The sequence below is a fragment of the Xiphophorus maculatus genome, chromosome 13, assembly GCF_002775205.1.
Source record: "Xiphophorus maculatus strain JP 163 A chromosome 13, X_maculatus-5.0-male, whole genome shotgun sequence".
Classification (NCBI taxonomy): Eukaryota; Metazoa; Chordata; class Actinopteri; order Cyprinodontiformes; family Poeciliidae; genus Xiphophorus; species Xiphophorus maculatus.
The window spans coordinates 20,572,283-20,594,293 of record NC_036455.1 but is presented as its reverse complement, the minus strand read 5'-3'; the positions used below and the strand labels follow the sequence as shown (position 1 = coordinate 20,594,293).

The 22,011-nt window shown below is 40.5% G+C and overlaps 2 protein-coding genes across 2 annotated transcripts; one reads left to right on the top strand and one right to left on the bottom strand.

Annotated features, from left to right (window-relative positions):
- Positions 1-4,738: 4,738 nt before the first annotated feature.
- Positions 4,739-7,353, bottom strand: LOC102227083 (homeobox protein Hox-A13a). Its single transcript, XM_005802727.2, has 2 exons — positions 6,371-7,353; positions 4,739-5,779 (listed from the first exon to the last, which is right to left on the bottom strand). Exons 1-2 carry the CDS (start codon positions 7,026-7,028, stop codon positions 5,532-5,534), a joined length of 906 nt encoding a protein of 301 aa, XP_005802784.1. The 5' UTR covers positions 7,029-7,353; the 3' UTR covers positions 4,739-5,531.
- Positions 7,354-17,907: 10,554 nt separating this feature from the next.
- evx1 (even-skipped homeobox 1) lies at positions 17,908-20,926 on the top strand. Its single transcript, XM_005802764.2, is given in 4 exon segments — positions 17,908-18,005; positions 18,007-18,446; positions 19,194-19,432; positions 19,771-20,926. Coding segments are annotated over 4 exon segments (1,314 nt in total). The 3' UTR covers positions 20,308-20,926.
- The last annotated feature ends 1,085 nt before the right edge of the window (positions 20,927-22,011 follow it).

Here is a 22,011-nt window from a genome sequence, read left to right as displayed (position 1 = left end):
ATTAAACTTTAATAGATTCAATTTTGCGCATTTCTGCGGTGGCTATCTGCAAGATACGACAAAAAAAGGTATAGACAATTGTTTTCTTTCCTTATATTTAGTATTATTTTTAAATAGTAACACATATCTTATCCTTGAAATTATGATCTGTAAAAACAATGTAAAAGAATGGATGACCAGGAACCAAGTATTTAGTAACACTTAGAATTATAACAAGCCAGGCATATTGTCGTCTATAAAACGCCCCACTCTTTCATATTTTCACTATATAAAAATCATGTTTTGTGGCAATGGGGTAGAATTAAAGGCATTCTATAATTACATGAACGAATTACTTAAAACCCTAACTGTAAAATTATGAGTAATTCTTAAATATTTGAGGGAGTTCGCATCGAGAAGTATGCTATGTGACTCTGAAATGACCCAAACTTCTACCACAGAATTTATATATATATATATATATATATATATATATATATATATATATACAGAAACGAAAACAATTCCTGCGAAATACAAGTCACAAACAGTAAAAATAATGCCAAAAATAATTCCCCATTGAGTCGGGATAGTGAAAAGACTTCCACAATTACGTATATTTGTGTCTAAATGTGATTAAAAAGTTAATAAAGATGACCAAGTGAGCGTACGAAGCCTAAATATCAGCGTATTTGCAGGACGCTGAATCTATGCGTTCAAAAGTCCATTTTTCAATATAGTTTTCAAGATTACACAAAGGATAGGATAGGCCGACGCGAAATAGCCAAATAAAAAGTCCGTGGACATCCATTGTTGGGATGATTCCTATATTATCACTACCTGTGGCTTTAAATGGGGCTTCATGAATACTTCTGAGTTATCTCCAGATTATGTAAACAACACTGAGCTTGTTTCTTTGTGCACGTTTTTATCCATCTCGGTTTCAACTAAGCTATCTAACGGCAAATTGGCTCTGCTGTTATTTTAAACCATGACGCATTCATTTGTGTATTCCATTCACAAGTCCTAAGCGAGGGGGAGAAAAAAAAATGATACAGGAAGTATAATTCGCACCAAATGACATGATGATAACCAGGCCAGGAAAGCCAATTCGCTCAGCGGAACACGGAGAAGGCTTTCAACATGTCATCTCGGTCAAGTACGTCTAGTTGACCGCTGGTCGTCCATCCTGCATCGGCTTATGGCTGCTGGCGACTGACTGCTTCAATTCAATGCGAGACCGTCTCCAAGATCACGCTTTTGCAGTCCTGAGCGGAGCGACACAAGCGGGTTGACTGAAGGTTATGAAGAAGGCCTCGCCTCCATTACGCCTTAGTGACAGCGAAGGTCAATGTAAAGAGCAGAACCCGGATCTGATGGCCGAGCTGCAGCCACGCCTGACGAGGGGGAGAGAAACGCGTAGTGCTGCGCGCTCTGGTCCTCTATTTCCTAATAAATTAAGCCTGTGTCGTTTCAGAAGTGGCAAGTTGATGCTTCACTTTTTGTCTTTTTTTTTTTCCCAACCAAGAATAATTTTTATTTGATTAAAATATGTTTTCATGTCAGGATCCAATTCTGATTTGAGTTTTTCAGTTTCAGTAAAACGCAGTGGTATTTCGACATTATTATTATTATTATTATTATTATTATTATTATTATTATTATTATTATTATTATTATTATTATTATTATTATTATTATTATTTACCTAAGAGCAAACGAAGGGGCAAGGCGATGAACATAAACTTATCTAGAAAATGTTGCCAAATATTGTTGTTATAAAATATTGTGCTTGTGTTCATTGATTTCACTAACATGGGTTGCAATTCCTGGTGTTTCCTTAGTGTGGCAGCAAACATCAATTCTTGAACATAGTTCGACACCAAGATCCCGGTTTGTCCTCTTTAGCTGGTCCAATCAACGATGAGTCATGTGCAGAGAACCGGGACGGGAGGGGAGGGGTGCGGGGGGCGGAGCACAGTCATGTTCTGTAACAGGCTGGAGGCTTTGTTTTGCTTCTCCTTGTCCAATAAAAGTGCTTCTCTGCTGTCCTCCAGCCAATGAGCTGCGTCTCTGCGAACATTATCTGCACTTCTCTTCCTGTAGGCTTTTCTGCCTTTTTCCTCGCATCCCAGTGAAAGTCTGTGTGGTCATACATCTTACTTGTTTAAGCCCATCTCCGATCACGTCATCTGTCACGTTCACCCCCCGCCCGCTCTACCGAAGGCCACGTCACACAACGTGGGAAAGATGCAGTGTTGCGTTGGAGGATTTTCTGTCTTCACGTCACGGCCACTAGATATTGTCTCTAAGTTTCACTTCAGCTGCACTATGATCACCCATCACCCATTATGAATGAAAATGTGAATGTGTGTACACAATACATTAGCTATCATTGGGGAAAAAAAGAGAGAAATAAATACTGTTTATGGGACTGTTTATGTTTCGTTTATTTTTTTATTGTATGCTTGTTTTGTTTTTGTTTTTTATTGTGAATTTTCATACTATTATGAGACTTAGCTAAATAATAGTTATTTATTTATTTATTTATTTATTTATTTATTTATTCATGTATTTATTTACCTGTCTTTACTCTGGTGACAATTTGTTGCTTTTCATACATATATTTAGGTTTAGCCACATAACCATAAAAACATTTACTATTTAAAGAACTAAAGAGTTTCGGTTAGTAAGATTCCCAAAATCATTTTCAAACAATGAAAAATGGCTAAAAGACACGAGCAACAACAAGAAAAATTATATAGATAGATAGATAGATAGATAGATAGATAGATAGATAGATAGATAGATAGATAGATAGATAGATAGATAGATAGATAGATAGATAGATAGATAGATAGATAGATAGATAGATAGATAGATAGATAGATTTTTCAAGTACTAAAGATAGCAAAAAGATTAGAAATTATTTTTATATTTTTTATCTCTACTTATTATTATTATTATTATTATTATTATTATTATTATTATTATTATTATTATTATTATTATTATTGGTAGTAGCGGTAGTAGTAGTTTTATTTTTGTTGTAGTAAATACTGTAGTGGGTGTTTATAGCGCACCATGTCTACCCATTACTGCAATTAAAATTAATTTCACCAAAAGTTAAATGGGAGATATGTAATATGTTGACACAAACGGGAGATGACATACGGCAAATTAAGAACGTATATTCGTTTTTAATGCAGTAATACATCAATCCCTTAAATTGAAATAAGGTATTAAGATTAAACATCCTTTTAACGGCTTTCAATGTATATAGAGATATACGTTTTTTTTTCTTTTTTTCCCCAATGATAGCTAATGTATTGTGTACACATTATTATTCATAATTACTATATGAAAAAGATACTTCACCATGAATGTATGTTCGACCTTTATATAAACTGTTATATGAAAGTAGCCTAATAAAAGTATACTGAGTAAGTCTGAGTGTAAGTACAGCAGTGAAAGTAGAGCTTGAATAATTCATTTGTTCTTCTCTTTTCTTTTCTTTTTTTCTTTTGTTTTTTGATTTTTCCTTCACGACCACATATTAAGATTTTCTTGTACTCTCAAATGTCCAGTGAAATTCCACGGATTTCAAACATAAACGAGAATAAATATGAATATAAACGAATATAGTGTATGTGTCCTATTCACACACAGACCCCCCCCCCCCCCTCCCCCCCCACACACACACTGAAAACAGAAGGAGGTGGAGCGCCTGTTATTTAATTAAGTTCTCTATTAGGTAGATTTTCTACCTTTTTTAGCAAAACAGCATTTTCAGACTCAGTTTTATGTTGGCGCTATATTTTTCTTAGTTAATTGTTTGACTTTTTTTTTTTTAGCTTTGTAGGAAAATACATAAAGGGAGTCTGAGAACGTTTTCTATTTTTCGTCTTCAGTTTACTTTCAAGTGCTGTGATTCGCCTTCATCTCTTCAGACGGATGTATTATTCAGGTGATACAAACGTGTCATTTTGTTGCCACGCGACAGGATTTTGTTTGTTTTGACGTTTCTTTCGGGTGGTTGGGGAAGCGATATTAACATATTCTGAACCTTTGCATGATTTTGTTGCAGTGCATCCGCATACAGGATCATGCAAAAATGCGTGAAAGTAGCATTGTTGCTGTTGTATTTTTCTAAAGCTGCGACCAAACCTTCCTTGAACAAAACACTTTTGCAAAACAAGAAATTTCAATCAATGTTTAAAACGAAAACAAGCAAAAATACCAGAACGTGTGCAGTAATTAAAATATATATTTATTTCATTTTAAGTTATTCTATTAGTATTATTATTATTATTATTATTATTGTTGTTGTTGTTGTTGTTGTTGTAATTTTAGTTTTACTGTCGAACCTTAAATTCTGCTCCTACACGAGTACATGTGAAAAGTGGTCGCCAGATGGCGCTATAAGACTACCAAACAGCATTGAACAGCCTCAGCCCTTTGCATCTCCTCTATTCCCTGCGGCAGACAGCGACCAAAACTATTGTTCAGCCGTTGACATGATTTGTATGCAGTGTTCCTGCAGAAAGCCTTACAAAGAGTTCTACAAACTCGACCTGACTGGACCCTGCAGTATGTCTCCTGAAGTTCGTGTATTTTTTACACTAAGCAGAGATCAAGATTAAGGTTTAATTTTCTCAAAAAAGTTAAAAGTCGTACAATATGCATGGAAGAGTGTCCTTATTATTAAAAAAAGACGTGCATCTTCACCATGAATTGGATTTTTAAAAAAAAAATTCAACCAAGTCCACATTTTATTGCAGAGACGGACTTTTAACACCAACCATACGCACTCTCACATTCATACACACATAACATGGATATCATGCTGGGATTTACTTTTACACTGATATACAACCACATGAAGACACACACGTACATTGCAGGAGTTATGATTGGTACAAGCACATCTCCTGGACGAAATATTTATAAGTATTACAATAGGAATTGCACCATGGACTGCATATGAACGAAAGCATGGAGGATCCATATGGTAAGACTATAGACTTCATACAAGCTAAGCACGAGAACAGGCTTTAAAAAAGGAAGCCAGGATGGTTTAATATTTAACATTTCCAAGGTCCAAATCCCCCCAGAACGGCAGAATTTCCTGTGACTCGTCTATTTATTGCCCTTGTTAAAAGATTAAGGTGTAGCTCGGTGGCGCACACCTCTGTGAACAGAGGCATGGCAAACAAAAAAACTAAAAAAAACTAAAAACAAAATGGAAATATATATTTTGGAGAAAAAAAAGCCACACATGCTGGCACTATATTTGTATATTGTCTCAAGCTCTCTCTCCAATTGAATATTTAACAAGAGGCAGGAAAAGGATGGTCCGGCCTTCAGAGGCCCCAGGAAAGTTTGTTCCAGAGGCTCCCGGAAATCATTTGCCTACAACAAATTTGAATCATGTTCAGTCAGCAAGGAGCACGGTGTCCAAATCCACGTGTCCAAACACCCGCAGGCCTGTACATCTCCAGCAGATTATGTCCCATATAATATTAATAACAGCAATCAGAAATGATAATCAACTAGCTGATCGTTTTCAGTTTGTTGACAATCTTTTTCTCCTTGACTCGTCTGTTCTGAAACCATATCGTGACCTGCCGCTCAGACAAGTTGGTCTGGGCAGATATCCGCCTCCGTTTGTCCTTCGTGATGAATTTATTGGCGGCGTACTCTCGCTCGAGCTCCTTCAGTTGCACCTTGGTGTATGGCACGCGCTTCTTTCTCCCGCGCCGGAACGAGCCGACGTCTCCTGCTGCGTGGGACACTGCGTCTGATTGAAGAGGGGGGCAAACACGAGAAATGTCTCAGATCTGATCACATGTGGTCAAAAAAATGGTGATTCTCCCTAAATTATGGACATTTAAGCATAAAGAATATATACAAAGTGTGAAAATTGCAACTTAATTTAAAGATACATACATACATACATACATACATACATACATACATACATATATATATATATATATATATATATATATATATATATATATATATATATATATATATATATATATATATATATATATATATTCAATTCGTACATACATATATATGTATTGAGAATTAGACGTCATCAAAAATGGAAATAATGTGAAATAAACGAATTCTAAAAAATATCCTACTATTTTCTAAAAATACATTTCTACAATAATTGTCCACATTTTCATTCACCCCTCCTTTTATCACATTTCTATGATAAATTTGAGGGTAAGGAATTTATGTTTCTCTCTCTTTTTTTCTCTCTCTCTCTCTTTTACACTCTCTCACTCTCTCTCTCTCTCTGAGGCAATTCCAAACATTACACACACCCTATTTACTCCATGTTTGCTCAAAAAATGTGCTCGACAGCTCTGCTTACCTGGGAGAGAGGACTTCCACATGTGTCCAGGCTGAGGCTGCTCCTTGGCGCAATAAACCTGGCTGTTCCACCCGTTGGGGGCGAGAGTCCAAGGTTGGTAGCTCTCCATAGGCAGCAGGGACTCATGTCTGGCTTCTGACGAAGCGCTGATTGTAGGAACCACGGGCACGTCGAGGTAACTTGGGACAGGTTGGTATGGCCCAGAAGGGTAAGTTGGATAGAAAGCAAATTCCTTCGCCCGAGATGAGAACTCCTCTCCCGAGGCAGCCGTGTCCATGTATTTCTCCCCATACGCAGAAGGTGGCTGTGCTCCGCATGACTTAATGCCGCTGTGATGCGACATCCTGCACGGGTAGCCGAAGTACCCGTAGGGCAGAGACGCGCTGGTGGAATTTTGAGCCGCTGAACAGGGGCTGCACTGCTTCACTGGTTCGCCCACACCGGAGGAGGGCACGTCCCCGGAGGAATAAGCCGCAGCGGCGCTGGGTGCCAGGGACGCGGGGTGCGCCATCAGATTCCTGCACTGATTCGCGGCGAAGTTGCCACCCGGGAAACCCTCCATGTTTTTGCTCGCTTCGTCGGTTCCGCCGCTGTTGTCATAGAGGAACATCACCGACGGGTCGACCCAGCGAGGACGGAGGAGCAGTGACGTTGTCATAGCACGGCATCCAACATCGGAAGCTTCTGACTCTTTTTAAAAAAGACCAGTGACTGAAAAAAGGAGATGGTGGGGCTCTCAGTGAGTAAAAGCCGCTCTGACGCGCACAGGAGTGCAGAGGTTGGCTCTTATTGGCCAAGACTTCCTCATGTGACCGGGGCTATGCAAAGAGGACGGTAAACATCAGCAGATAATTACATGGAGAATAATGCGGCGAAGAAAGGTGATGGTACATATGAGGGGATTTTTGCTTTTGTCCCTGCAGATTTAACTGAGTTTGATGCTGTGTTTCCCATTGAACAATACGGCGCATGTGAAATTACTTTGTGTGTGTGTGTGTGTGTGTGTGTGTGTGTGTGTGTGTGTGTGTGTGTGTGTGTGTGTGTGTGTGTGTGTGTGTGTGTGTATGTATGTATCATCATACGCTATATCTATATTTTCGGTGTTTAAACAACGAGATATTCACATTTTGGATCATTTGTCAAATAGCACGGTCAAAGGAGAATCAAATAAATACATTTGTACATAAATCATGATTTCTTTTTTGCTATTTTTACGATTTTTATTCAGTCACTTGCACGCATAACCAATGTACACTGATTTTACGCACGCACATCGCCCCCTCTTTGTCTTCATTTCAGGCTTACCTTAGCATGAATCGGTATTATTTAACAATAAGCTCATTAAAGCAACAAGTGTACTTGATTTGTTTCTTAAATTGAGCACAGTCTCCATGCACACCTCGGTGGTGCGATTATGCTAAACGCTATGGGTTATACGCCATACAGGAATGTCCAGGAATACCCCTTTCCACTACACTCTGTGGGATCCGCCTTAGAAAAGCGCCCACTTTAAGTGATTTACATCGCGAGTATCTCTGCGAGACACAAATGGCTTGAGATTTTTCTGCCCTCCTATAAAACAAAGGAAACACAAATGAGGTAAAAGTCTGATTTATTGTTCTAAATATTGAAGACGTTCGGCTTCCGACGTGTTTACAGCATGCGAAGTCAGAAGGCGAGCCCTGGACTTGGCTGTGTTTTACATAGGGAGGTGAGACGCGGTTGGAGGCCAAGGTCAAGTTGAAAGTTGTTGTTGTCTGGCAGTCCAGCCCGTCGCACCATTCAGGCTTTGAAGGGCCCCGTCTGAGCGCTTGAAAAGAGCGGAAGAAGGGTGAGAATTCCTGTCCTAATGAAAAGCTATTGGAGGGCACTAACTTTTACTATCATTTTGTTTTGTTTCTCTAGTGCGCTTTCTCTCACGAACTAGTCCTTGCCCGCTTCTTCTCGCTTTGCTGTCTAACTTTGAGGGCTGCGTGGCATTGGAAACAAGACAGCGACGTCATCGTGTCCTTTTTAAGTAAAATTATTGCGGAGGAGTTTTTCGCAGATAGGTGTGAAAATGATGTTGATCCACGGGGAAAGAGGGGGATAAACGTGGAGCGTGTATGTGTGTGTGTGTGTGAGAGAGAGAGAGAGAGAGAGAGCGAGAGAGAAAGCGTATATATGTGTCTGTTCTGCTCTATTCGGCTCTGGAAAAAGCTTTAAGTTCAGCAGGAGTTCTGTTTATGCTGCTCCTTGCGTGTTTGACGATACGAAACTCCTCATCAAATTTGTTTCCACTCTTTATTTCTAAAATAAAATCTTATGGCGCGGGCGATTCAGACTGCATATATAAAAAGCCACATTACACATTTAGCAGCAGCATACGTCTTAAACTGTTTTGAATGAAATACGAGTCTAATCTCCAGACATCAAAATCCCGAGTGAACTTTAACCATATCATTTTTGTCGTTTCGGGGTAAAGCAAACGCAAACTGTTGATTTTTGTTTCACTCTGGAACCCGCAATCAAATTATGTTGCACAACGTCAAGTATCGATATGGAGTTTCCAAGCAGAGTTCTCGCCCGGCAACGTTTATAAAGCCCACATCGAAAACCGACTGCCTTCAACGTAAACAACTTGAACATGTGGTTGGAAGTGTAAGGTGAAAAGACGTTAACACTGACGCATTTATTCAAGTGTTATGCCAAATACAAGTCGCCTAATTGCGTTTTTAACGGTGAAACTATATTCTCGTTTTTTAAACAATGTTCAGTCTCTCCCACGTTGCTTTTTTTGTTGAACAGACACAGCTCAAACAACTTGGTCTAAATAAACAAGACGAAAGTGTGGTTTAAAAGTGAAAGGTATGAAGACGTCTAAAACGGTGAATGTGATGTGAAAGGTGTTTAACTTACAGCTTTTTTAAGGGGGGAGGGGAGAAAAGGTTGTGTACTGATTGGACATGGCAAAAACAAAGTTCAGTCGTCAACAAATATTTGGAGCAAAATGAAAACGATTGCTGGTCAACCTCAAATAACAATTGAAAGAACTTCCCTTGATGTGGGTAGATTGCTGCGTACGCATCCATTTTTAATTACTTTGGAACCCCGAGTTAAACGTGTTGTAAAATTGAATAGTGACAATGAGGTTTAGAGATTTTGAAACAGACATAAAAACTGCTTAGATATAGAAAAAAACAAAAACAATCTTGACCTTTATCTAAAGACCTCAATGATGCCTGAATCTGGTTACAAGGTGGCAGCGGTTAATCGACCGGGCTAACCAAGCCTGATTTTCATTGTCTTTCTTTACACTAAATTTGGCCCGAATCTGTTGTCTGAAAAAGTCCTGTTTTCAACATGTTTTTCTGGGCTATAAGGAAAAAAGAAGAGATTGACATCAGTCGAGATTTAATGCGATGTATAAAAACGGATTTCCAAAAACAAATGTGCTGAGAAGCGTAAAAGTAAATAAAAGATTATTATAATTTTTTCTTTTTTACTTTTTGCAGCAGAATTACCAATGAGCAGAATTAAAACACACATACATAGACATAAATGTATCTCCTTCAATGTAATCATCTTGAAAGAGTGGCTGAAAAAAAATGTCTGAAAATATCTGCATATTGATGTTAAAATCTGCTTAACAGGCGGTTGCGGTTGATGAAATGGGTTAACCAAACCTTTGATTGAGTTTTCTTCGGTTAAACGTAGACATGTCTGCGGGTCTTTCATTGAATTGAAGGGCGACTACTGACCGTCCTCCAGTAGCCAAAGAAAAACACTTTGCTGAAGGTCGTGGTCTATCAAATGTAATTTTCATAACATATATAATAATTTAAAGCCAAAATATTACCTATTATATCATTTACTACAGTCAATAATAGCTGGTCCCGCCTGTTACTTGCAGCCAATAAGGCAGTGTATGAGCATTTTAACGGATGAGAGAATAATTTAAACAAATTCATAGACGTAACCAAGATAATAAAACCTGATATAGTCTCCTCACTTTCTGAATCAATTGAGTTTTACATATTCTGTTTCCTATATCGAGCTCTGACTCTGCGGTTGGCATGGGTTTGTACTCTCGCATTGTGCCAGGTTCGCCCTTAAAGCCAATCTCTGAGGCGATGCACAGTAGTCGCGTTTTTATCTCCGCACAAGGAAGGCCAAGAAATGAAATCATTCAGCGGCAACAAGCAGCAATAATCATGAGTCAGAGTACAAGGCCCGGCCTGTTGCATGCGCGCTGCCTTCTGGCGTTTCTGCCACTGCAAGCAAATCCAACCCATTGCAAATCAGACCTCAGAATAAACACAAAGTGGTGTTAATCGTTAACTGTTCCTTGCTCCGTGTTTTGTCCTGTTATGACTTTTGACAGATGTGTTCAGTCACTTTACGGCAATCCTATTAAATGCGAACCTTTCTGACTCTTGGATGCTCATTTGGGAATTATTTACATGTCTAATTATTTGTGTTGCAGTCCTGCAGAATCAGCAGCTCCGGTGTCGCCAAGGTGGCCGTCGGCGCGCGCACGTGGTCAGCCCAGACAAGAGACAAATCCACGCACAATGAGCGGTGTCTCGAGGAGGAGGAGGGGTGTGTGTGTGTGTGTGTGTGTGTGTGTGTGTGTGTGTGCACCCACACATACACATGAACCAGTATTCAGCACAGAGAGTGCAAATCCTAGATTTACCCAAGCTGTTTGCAAAAGACATATCATGGCATTTATTACAAACATAGAAGCACAGTCTTAATCTGCAGAAAACCCACCAAAAAAATTGTTCCAGGTTGAACTGTGTAGGGTTTCAGATCAGTTTGAAGCCTCTTTTTGTTATTTATTTATTTATTTTTCCTCCCGGTCCCAACAAAGAGCAAGTTATTCCACAGCTTCGACGCTTATAGAGCGTCAGCGAGGAATGAGAAAATTATTCTAAAAGTGATGCGTATAGGTTTAAATATAGATGTCGTACAACACCAAATTGCCACGGGACAAATAAACATCCCGAAAACCCCGTGGTCGAATTCCAGCTTCGACGGTGACACGTGTTTAAAGTAAGTGACTGTCAAAGAGCTGTCAAAACATAACAGCCAATATGTTTCTGTGGTCAGAGCCGGGAACCACAGGGCGGTCACACACTTGACTTTTCCATATTTTCTTGGACGCTCGCCTGCGGTGCGATGATGACGGCTCACTTAAAATGAAAGAAGAGCTGAATCATTTCATCCCAGCGTCACCTAAAGGTTCGTTAAATGAGCGGCAACGTTAATTCACTCCCAGTGAGCCCAGAATGTGAGTCGAAATATCAGCCCTGCCTCGGGTTTCAGCTTCTGCAGACGTCTCGGAGGCTGCGTTGACAGGCTGCTAAATGCTGCAGCCTGCAAGCTGCGCGTCACGTTCATTTATAGGCATTCAGGAATCTGCACAAAAATATAAGGAACGGAATATTGTCACACTGAACGGTCAAGTTCACGTTTGCATATAATGTAAATTTATAGACTGCCTAATTCAATTATTATTATTATTATTATTATTATTATTATTATTATTATTATTATTATTATTATTATTATTATTATTATTATTATTATTATTATTATTATTATTATGTTTTTAGCCCGAAATTTTAACACGAGCCCGGAGTAAATATATTGTCTCCAAATTGTTGGTTATGAAACATTTATATTAGTGAATGAACCAAAAATATAATTTCAGATGATTTTTCTATTTCATTTATTCCAAAATATAAGAAATTATTATGAATATATTCTTTGCATAATTTGTAATGTGTATTACATTATACTATATATATAATGTATATAATGTACCCATAATGTAATGAACGCTCAGTTTCCACTGAAAAATACTAAGGCGTTTAAACCAAAAAAATTAAGTCAGACTTTTGTTTTAATTCTCTAGATTTCCATAAAGAACATTTATTATTATTATTATTATTATTATTATTATTATTATTATTATTATTATTATTATTATTATTATTATTATTATTAAATAATTGTCTTTGCTTTTATTTTGTATTACTTAAAACTATTTCACCAAAACTGACTAGATGTCATTTTAATTTTGCAGATAAAATTTATATTTATATTAATTAGGAAACGCTAATAGCTAAAAAGTCGTTTACCACAAATTTAGTTTGTACATATTGATATTTTACAGTAACGAATTACAGCAAATTGAAGCGCCAGCTATTACTCCTAAATTGTGACCTACTTTTGCTGCCACTACCTACCCCGACACCGGTTTTTTAAATAGTGAACGCAGACCAAAGGCCAAGTGACAATGAACATTAAAGAGAAAGAAATTAAAGTGCAAAATTAGTTTGATAAACTCAATATGGGTCGTCAGCCTAAAAAAAAAAGACCCGAGCCTCGTTCATTCAACTGATGCAAATCAGTTGGGTCTCCCTATTTGCATCGTGAGTCACACTCATGTTTCTTCTTCAACAGACCAAACTGCATTTTAACAAAACGTAATCGAACCAAAACGTGTTCGAAATTTAGAGTAGCATCCTCTAAATGGCACGAAAAAAAGAAAGAAAGAAAGAAAGAAACAGTGGAAGGTAGACCGGAACTGACGGGACCGACACCCACTAAAAATGAAAGCCCATTTGCAAGCAGACAGACTTGTAAATATCACCTTTCTCTGAGATGCCAGAGATGCACGGATCAGTCTAAAGACTTACAAGTGAGATGCCAGGGCTTTGCACCTGGTGTGCTGCTGCTGCTGCTGCTGCTGCTACTGCAGAATAGGTGATAAAGGAAGCCCATTCTGCCCCCTCCACCAATTTTTAAAACGGGGTAACACGGGCCTGATTTCAGAGACTTTGTGTTTGTGGGACGGATCTGAGAAAAGACGTTCTCAAAGCTTTGATTTCCGGCTGTTTAGTCATCGAAAAGGGTTTCGCTCCAAGGTCAATGAGTTACTCTCTGCTTGCTGCGTCATCCCGTTTCAAGGCCAAGTTGAAGAAATTGAGACGGGAGGGGCCGCCGAGGAGGCATTCCTTTCTTTCCCCCCCATTTACAGGTTGTTTATATTAGAGAAGAAATCCACTTGATATGAACTGAAGATCCAGCCCTGTCACTTATTGAAATATTTTCCTGCTCCGTGAGAGCCATTCTGTTTGGTTTGGTGGGCTGGATTGGATTACACCCGCACTGCGCAGGCTCCATGGTCAAGTTCAAGTTGGGCTGGCTAATAAAACTGGAGGGGTGCGCATACTGCAGCGTCTGCCTCTCTGGTCTCCCCCACTTCTTTGATCCCCACCCCCACTTCCCCCCCACACTCTTCACCTTCACCACCCTGCAAAACAACCCGAGCAACCCGACCTGCCGCTTGGTTTAAAGGTATGTCTGCGGTCCCTGTTTTTTTTTTTTTTTTTTTTTTTCGTTCCTTTCTTGGGGTTAACATGATGCACAAGCGAGCAAACCCATCCGATGTCCTTCACTATCTTAAACACACACAATATAATTGGCACTACTGTAAACGCGCAAGGTCATCCATCTGTTGCGCAAAAGGCTTCCAGGCGTTATCTCCGCACGATCACAAGATCCCATCTGCCCCGGCCACGACCCATTCCATAACTCAGTAACCGGATGGATCGTTGCCACCTTTGGAGTGCACAAACACAGCGCATGTATTCCCACATTTATGAATGTCAGAGCAAAAGTATAACAACTCCGCCCCTATATACCGGAGGGAGGCGACGGGGGAATTCTCAATATTCAAAATAATCTGCCCCATGCTTCCCCGGATGAGATTTGACAAGCATCCTCCTTCCCTATGTATTTGCAACGAAGCGCTTTACGCAACATGTTCATTTTCTGGGGAAAAGAACACACACACACACACACACACACACACACACACACACACACACACACACACACACACACACACACACACACACACACACACTGTGGGTTCTGTTGGTCAAAAGCGTTAGACTAAGTAAAGAGCTGCCTGATAAGGTTTTACTTCTGCGGGTGAAGGACGGAAATGAAACAAATTCCTTTCTGGTTTTAGGAGATGTTTTTTGGTTCAGCTGACAATTCCTTTCAGTGTTCGAGTGCATTTTCCTGCTTAATTTGGTGGTTGACTTATAACTCTGACCAATCACACGGTAACACTTTCACATGGCTGTCGCCCAAATAAATGAAAAAAATACATTTATTTTCAGTAAATAACAAATGACACGTGCGCGACAAAATGACTTTAAGTTCACTTTTGCACATTTAAAACCACTAGCACACAAAGTGAGCATGGTGCAAAAAGAAGTATTTGTTTTTCCTCCCCTTTTCAGACCAGATGAAGGAGTTGGGGGGGGAAGCCAAAGGAATTTCCCTTACTTCTCAGCCTCCGGGGCGTGTGGAGGGGGGAGGGGTGGGAGGGATGCCACTACAGTCACTCGCTTTTCCTCTTTTGGACAGGCGAGGGCGCACAAGGACAGCGGAGGCTGCAGGAGAGCCACCGTTTGCTCCCCCCACCCCCCATCTCTCGCGTGTGCGTGAGAGAGACCAACATGGCAGGAGCTCTCTGGTGTCTGACTTTGAAGTGCATCACTTCCATCCAAAGTCTCTACTCCTTTCTCTCTCTCTCTCTCTCTCTCTCTCTCTGTCTCTCTCTCTCTCTTTCTCTGCAAGTTAATTCAGAAACACGCGTAAAGCAGCCTGAATCCATAGGCACCGAGCTTAGTTCAGCGTGTCATTGTCTTCGTGCAGAAGCGCTGCACGGTTCAACGTAAACCGCCTTGATTTATGTAGTTTGACGTAACTTGTCATACATTTAATAATGTGGAGTTTTGCAAAGGAGAGAAAAGGCTTGAAATTCGTGTAAACAAATGAGGCCCGTGCTGCTGCTCGATTTCTATTGAGAAAGAAAAAGAGATGGTTGTGTCACAGAAAGATATAATTCCAAAAGCATGTTGCACGTTTCGAATAGTTGCTTTTTAATATTTGATGAAAAGCTGGAAAGTGGTGAAGCCATGTTGCTTGAATAGAATAAACATTCACGTGGTCTGAAAACACCCCAATGACGTGCAAGGCACCAAAATTTCCTCACTTTTCCAAGACATATGCAAAATTATCTTCTTTTTTAATCACCAAGTATTTTTCTTCACTAATCACTGTAAAAATACGATTTTAAAAAGCACCTTGAACCACAAGACTGGCTACAAGCTGGTGCTTCAGAGAAAACATGTTATCTATGTAAAGCACCAGGTTCTGTCCTGTGGTTCTCTCCATGCTGTTATTGACACACACACAAAAAAAATTCTGATCCTTTCATACGTGTTGATTGGCGTTCAGACGTCATGTCTGAGTTTTGAAAAGACCCATTCTTCCATTCAGAAAGATCTATCTTCTTGAAAGAGAGATCAAATATTTGATTACGTTTTGGAGGTAAATGTTGATTACATTTACATTTCATCATTTTCCAGAGAGTTATGTAAGGGGTGGCCAAATTGGGGGCACCAATAAGCTTTGGATGGGAGATCAGGCAGCAAAAATAAATACAAAATATCTTTTTTTTTTTTTTTGGCATTTAAAAAAAACCCCTCTTGTTTAATTTTTTTGTTTTTAATCACCAATATACATAAATAAGTTGATCATATATATACTTTTAGAGTGCCCACAATTTTTAATTTTAGTCTGCTGTGGGCACCTAAATTTTGATTCAAATATGGAGAAAAGAAAGCAAGAAAGAAAAGAAGGAAGAAGAAAAGAGAGAGAGAAAGAATGTCCTTCCTTCTCTTAAAATAATATATTAGTAAATCGTTCGTCAAGCATATCATGTTTGGACAGGGTCAACCAGCTAATCAGCACCCATGGCTTTAATATACTGTTAATCCCCAAACTGTTTTGCCTAAGTGTGTGATTCTGGTGACATTTGACTGAGGGGCCAGTACCGTGTCAGACAACCAAAGTAGAATGACAGAAAAGAACCACAGTGTCAAAAACAAACTAAGTAAGTAATTCATAAAAACCTGTCCTCCCTTCTCTTAAATTCATTAATACAAATATTATATCTGGGAAAATTCAGAACTTTATTGTGTTTTATATTTTTGTGTGCATTTTTGTCTTACTGCTCTCTGCAGCACTTCGTTCTAGTGCTGTACGAACAGAGCTGGGCAGCTGGATCGGACTGGATGCGACAGGGGAGGCCACCGCGCCCACTTACCCCCCTTGGTGGCGCCACTGGTTAAAAAGTCCCCTATAAATATATATGTGTATATATATACATATATATATATATGTATACAACATTTGTTTGTTTGCTGACTTTTATTTATTTATTTACTTATATATTTATGTATTTATTATTAATTTATTTTTATGAAGCAAAAACATGGATTTCCTCTGGTTAATCTCAGCTGTGAGCGGAGTGATCAGAAAATCTTAAACTTCTACAATTTAAGGCTGAAATTGCACAAGTGTGACAATCGCAATGTACCTAAGGGCCCATATAGGTTGTTTCTACGTGAGATTATAGTTTAGTCAAGGATCTGTTGGTTTTAGAGCTTTCCTCGGATGGTCTCTTATCAAAACTCTGACCGACGACTTGACCTTTAAGGACTTTACTTGACTCCACTTAAGACGAGGAAAAGGACGTGGGGGTGGAGGAAGGCGCAAATAAAGGGGCAGGACAGAGGAGGATCCTGCAGAAGCCGCATGCCATTTTGGACAATGTCTCCCACCCACTCCACGACTCACTGGTCAAGTTCAGGATTAAATCAAAATGTAGCACAGAGCGCCGCAGAAACTTATTTCTACCTTTGGCAACTGGACTCTGCAGCTCCTCCCCAACTGTTTGACATCAGTTATATGGGTTTTAAAACATTTCTGCATGATTCACATATGGGCAATACTAGGTTTACTTGTATGTATGATCAATGCTGATTTCTTTTTTATTTTTGTATCCTATTCTTTTCATGCTTTCATAATGGATGCTGGTGCAACATTAGACTGTCGCTCAGGGGAGCAGTTAAGTATTCTGGGTTTGATTCTGATTCTGGATGCACATAATTCATAGATATTACATTTCGTTAATACCAATTTACCAGGAGGTGTAGTTATTGCTCTAAAATTGAATGTTATTCATTCTGAATTTTCTAACGAATCGAAATTATATATATATATATATATATATATATATATATATATATATATATATATATATATATATATATATATATATATATATATATATATCAAAGTAAAAATTATTTTCTCAGCATTTTCACTTTTAGTTTTGTTTTGGAATTATACACACTGATATGAGTTGTTACAATTGTTGCTATTTTTGAGGTAGCCAAATGAATCAATATACACAAATTATCGATTTGAAATACAGAAACTGTCCCCCCCCCCACCCCCCCCCTCCTTCCTCCAACCACAGCGCCACCACCTTCTCTTCCTTCTGTTTACCCACATTTCTAATCAATCCGTGGCGTCATCAGGGGGGACCATCCTGAAGACTGGCCTGTGAGGAATGACAGCTCTGTAGAAGGGGAGAGAGAAAGAGAGAGAGAGGGTAAATGGTGATCCCTCCCAGAGCTCCGTCTCCACACTCTGCCGCGCTCTTCTCTGAGGGTCACACCGGATTGCGTCCCCTCTTTCCCAGCAGCCTTTCCAAAGCGCTTTCAACCCCACCCCTCCCACCGCCGCCGACTCCGAGCTGAGAACCTCCGGCTCACATTCCTGGCAGCTCACGCTCTCCCGCGAAGTCGACGCTTTTCAGAACAGCGACGGGTGATGGAAGGCAGAGAGGAGGTGGTGATGGTGAGATCGGCGGAGGGAGTCACTGGGATCCCAGCTCGGGAACCGCAGGGGAAACCGGGCCACAGGAGCTGCCTGAGCCCCGGCGCTGCGCCGTACTCGCGGGAGAGGACCACGGAGCTTGCGCCGGAGGAGAGCGCACGGAGGAGCATGTGCTCCGACACCAGGTCGGTCACCGTATCTTCCTCCGGGGTACGGCATCACAAAGATGGCAGCAGCTCGGACAACGAGTCGGACTTCTATGAGGAAATTGATGTGAGCTGCACCCCTGACAGCATGGACTACCCAACGTCTAAAGGTAGGGCGACATTTCTTTTGGATTCTGTCTGTGTTTACATGCAAACCAAAACGCTGAATTTTGCATCTTGTAAATGTCATACAAAGAAATCCGTGCATAAGTTACCAGGGTGTTGTTGAACGCTGCTTTAATGAAATCTCGAATGTTTCACACTTTCGACTTAGTGGAGCCGGAGGAAATCAAGCACAACTGCTGTCGGTGCATGCAGCTGTTCTGTCAAGTGGCTGAAAACGCTGCGGTGACACCCACAGTGTAATCAGACATTCTCATCACTGACTTTGGCAGCGAATGTGCCCGTAAGCCTAATTGAACTGCATGAGGCAGAAAATAGATTTTTAAGTAGCCGCCAAAAGAAACCCACACGAAATAAATGTGTGAACGAAAGAACATCTGAATCTCCTTATTGCTGTTTTTTTTTCTTTCTTTCTTGGTTTGTGCAAAATTCAAAAACCGAGTATCGTAAGTGTGAAATAGGCCTGCAGAAATGTTACACATATTTATCTGTACATGCAACGTCTTCTTCACATCAAACGTATTTATTCGTTGTTTGTGTAAACCGTGAAAGAGGAGGACACCCCAGTGAATAAAGACTTCAGCTGTTACAAAGATGCATGTCAGGAAGGCCCGTTAAGAGTGGAGGAGAAGCCCTCTCAAATATGGCTATGCTCATCCTTTGCAGTCAGTGAGCGTTTGTTCAAATCGTTCTTCCTCGCTGAACATGATGCACCATTCTGCATGTTGATTCAGGTCGCAACGGAGAATCTCCGGGTCATTCTCCGGGTGAGAGCGGCGCCGACCCGGGTAAGACAATCCCTGGTCAGGGTTCTCTGTCCTACGGAGCGGACCAGATCCGCCGGTACCGAACAGCGTTCACCCGGGAGCAAATCGCCCGACTGGAGAAGGAGTTCTATCGGGAAAACTACGTGTCCAGGCCGAGAAGATGCGAGCTCGCGGCTGCTCTAAATCTACCTGAAACCACAATTAAAGTAAGATTTTTACATCAGGTGACAATATTGTTTTTGGCTTAAATTAGAAAGGAGGCAACCAGGCTCCAGAGGCACAAAAGAGTCTTACTCTACGCTAGTGCAATCTGAATTGAAAAATAAAAATATTTAAAAAATCACTTTCTGTCATTTTATCATATTTCCTTTAAGAAATGCAGCTACTTTGCTTCAGTAGATGTGAAATCTCTTGAAAGAAAACACTAAATTAGAAGTTGGGCCTGTTTGCGTAAAAGCGGAAGTACTGGAGGGTTCAGCTTTTGTTGTTGTTGGTCAGTGGGAGGGCCGTGGTTAATCTTTGACCCAATGCGACTCTGTTCCAGGTGTGGTTCCAGAACCGCAGAATGAAAGACAAGCGCCAGCGGTTGGCCATGACGTGGCCTCACCCCGCTGACCCGGCCTTCTACACCTACATGATGAGCCACGCCGCGGCCACTGGGAACCTGCCCTACCCCTTCCAGTCCCACCTGCCGCTGCCCTACTATTCTCCCCTGAGTGTTGGTGTCGGCGGCGCCCCGGCCCCTGGTGCCACACCTTTTTCGACCCCGCTGCGCTCTCTGGACAGCTTCCGGGTGTTGTCTCACCCTTACCAGAGGCCAGAGCTTCTGTGCGCCTTTAGGCACCCTTCCGTTTACCCGTCAGGCCCGGCCCATGGCCTCGGCCCGGGTGGGAGTCCCTGTTCCTGCCTGGCCTGTCACACTAGTCACTCCAACGGGATCGCTAGCAGGCCATCCGGTTCGGACTTTACCTGCTCCCCAACCAGCAGGACAGACTCTTTTGTCACTTTTACGCCTTCAGTGCTCAGCAAAACTTCATCTGTTACACTAGACCAGAGGGAAGAGGTGCCTCTGACCAGATGAAACCAAAACCAAAACCAACTCTCCCCGTTTGTGTAAGCGTAAACCTCTGCATTATTGGACCGGGACTAAAACAGCATGAATAAATCGGAGAGGAAAACAGCACTTCCGACGTTCGAGAAAGCGCTCAAAGAATCTGGCCTGACTGTAACTTAATTCTACTTGAGAGCCAGGACATCAAAACAGGGATACCAGATATGATTTTTAGAAGACTTATTTGAGGGCGGGCAAATCCAATTGGATGGATGTCATTAAGGTTTTCTCTCATTGTTATTGCTTGTCGCCTCTTTAGGCATCTAAATCGATCTACGCGTGTAATTAGTTACGCGAGAATGATGCTTCCCTTTTCTCTTTTTTTAACAAGGGGATATATATTTTATTTTTTTCCCCATAAGGCAGACTATGACCGCCTCATTAAAAGCCACTCTCCACATCGGGGTCCTAGAAGAGGCGGAGGCAGCGGCGCGGGCCGAAATGTGCACATGCAAGTAAAATTAGTAAGTGATGTATATGTACGAGCCGGCACATTTTGAGCGCTGAATTAATGGTAATACCAGTAGGAAGGGATCGTTGCTGACAAAAGGTATAACAAGGCGCCGAGGGAACGGATTAGACTTAGACTGCACATCCCGCGCGACTTGATGCGGGAGATGGATTGGGGAGGGGGGCGGAGGGGGGCCCAAAGGAGGATGGAGAGGGGACAATCGAAAGGAGGAGAAAATGGAAGAACATCTTCCTTTTTTTTGAGCTCCTCTTTTGGTGTTTTTTTTTTTTAATACAGATTTTTATTTTTTTTAATACGATTAAACACAATTAAGTTGTACGTTTTGTCAACACTTTCATTAGCGCTTCATGAAGGAAATCGGACTGTCTGACCAAACTTTTGCATTTTTGTTGAAAAAGTTAAAGGTGAAAGGACCTCCTCTGACGCTTCAATGTCACTGGGAAGTGAGAGTGAAAAGACTTTGAAAGTTCTTACTTGGATTAAATTCGGACGCGATCTGTGTTCTAAAAAAAACTAAAGAGTTAGATTTAAGATTTATTATTATTATTATTATTATTATTATTATTATTATTATTATTATTATTATTATTATTATTATTATTGATAAACGCAATGACTGACCAACCATAGATAGCCATACAAATCCATAGATCTCCATCGTTTTTTGGGGGGGGGGTATGTTTTGTTCTGTTTTGCTCTATGTTTGCATCATTCGTTTTTGTGTCGTTATTACTGTTGTTGTTATTATTATTATTATTATTATTTGTGATTGTTTGCTCATGTTTTTTTCAGACTGCGTTGTCCATAATGTCTTATTTGCAATAAATTAAGTCAATGAAATTAATTTTTGTTAGCTAAACACATTTGTCTCTTTTTAAGTTATTGGAATTCTTGTGATGCGTTATGGTAACAAAACCTTTGTTGTTTTTCATTTATATATGTATATATATATATAATATTCTTTGATTTCGATCAGAACAAGTTCCCCACTTTCCTTTTTTTTTTTAAATAACACCAATTTTGCTCTCAAGTGGCCGCTGTCAAAACACCCCAGCGTGGCCCCCCAATCCTCTCCACTATATCTCCTGACGGGAGCGAGAGATTGACCGTGACAGCTAAGTGGTCCCCGAGCTCCGTTAACGCCACTCATATTTTCTCTGCAACCACTTAATAGACATGGAATTAGTTGTCTGGATGCTGGA

Excerpts from the sequence above, each read along its gene's own strand:
- LOC102227083 (XM_005802727.2), bottom strand. The coding sequence starts at position 7,028 with ATGACAACGTCACTGCTCCTCCGTCCTCGCTGGGTCGACCCGTCGGTG. Across the intron at positions 5,780-6,370 it reads GTGGAAGTCCTCTCTCCCAG|ACGCAGTGTCCCACGCAGCA; the intron begins GTAAGCAGAGCT and ends CTCTTCAATCAG.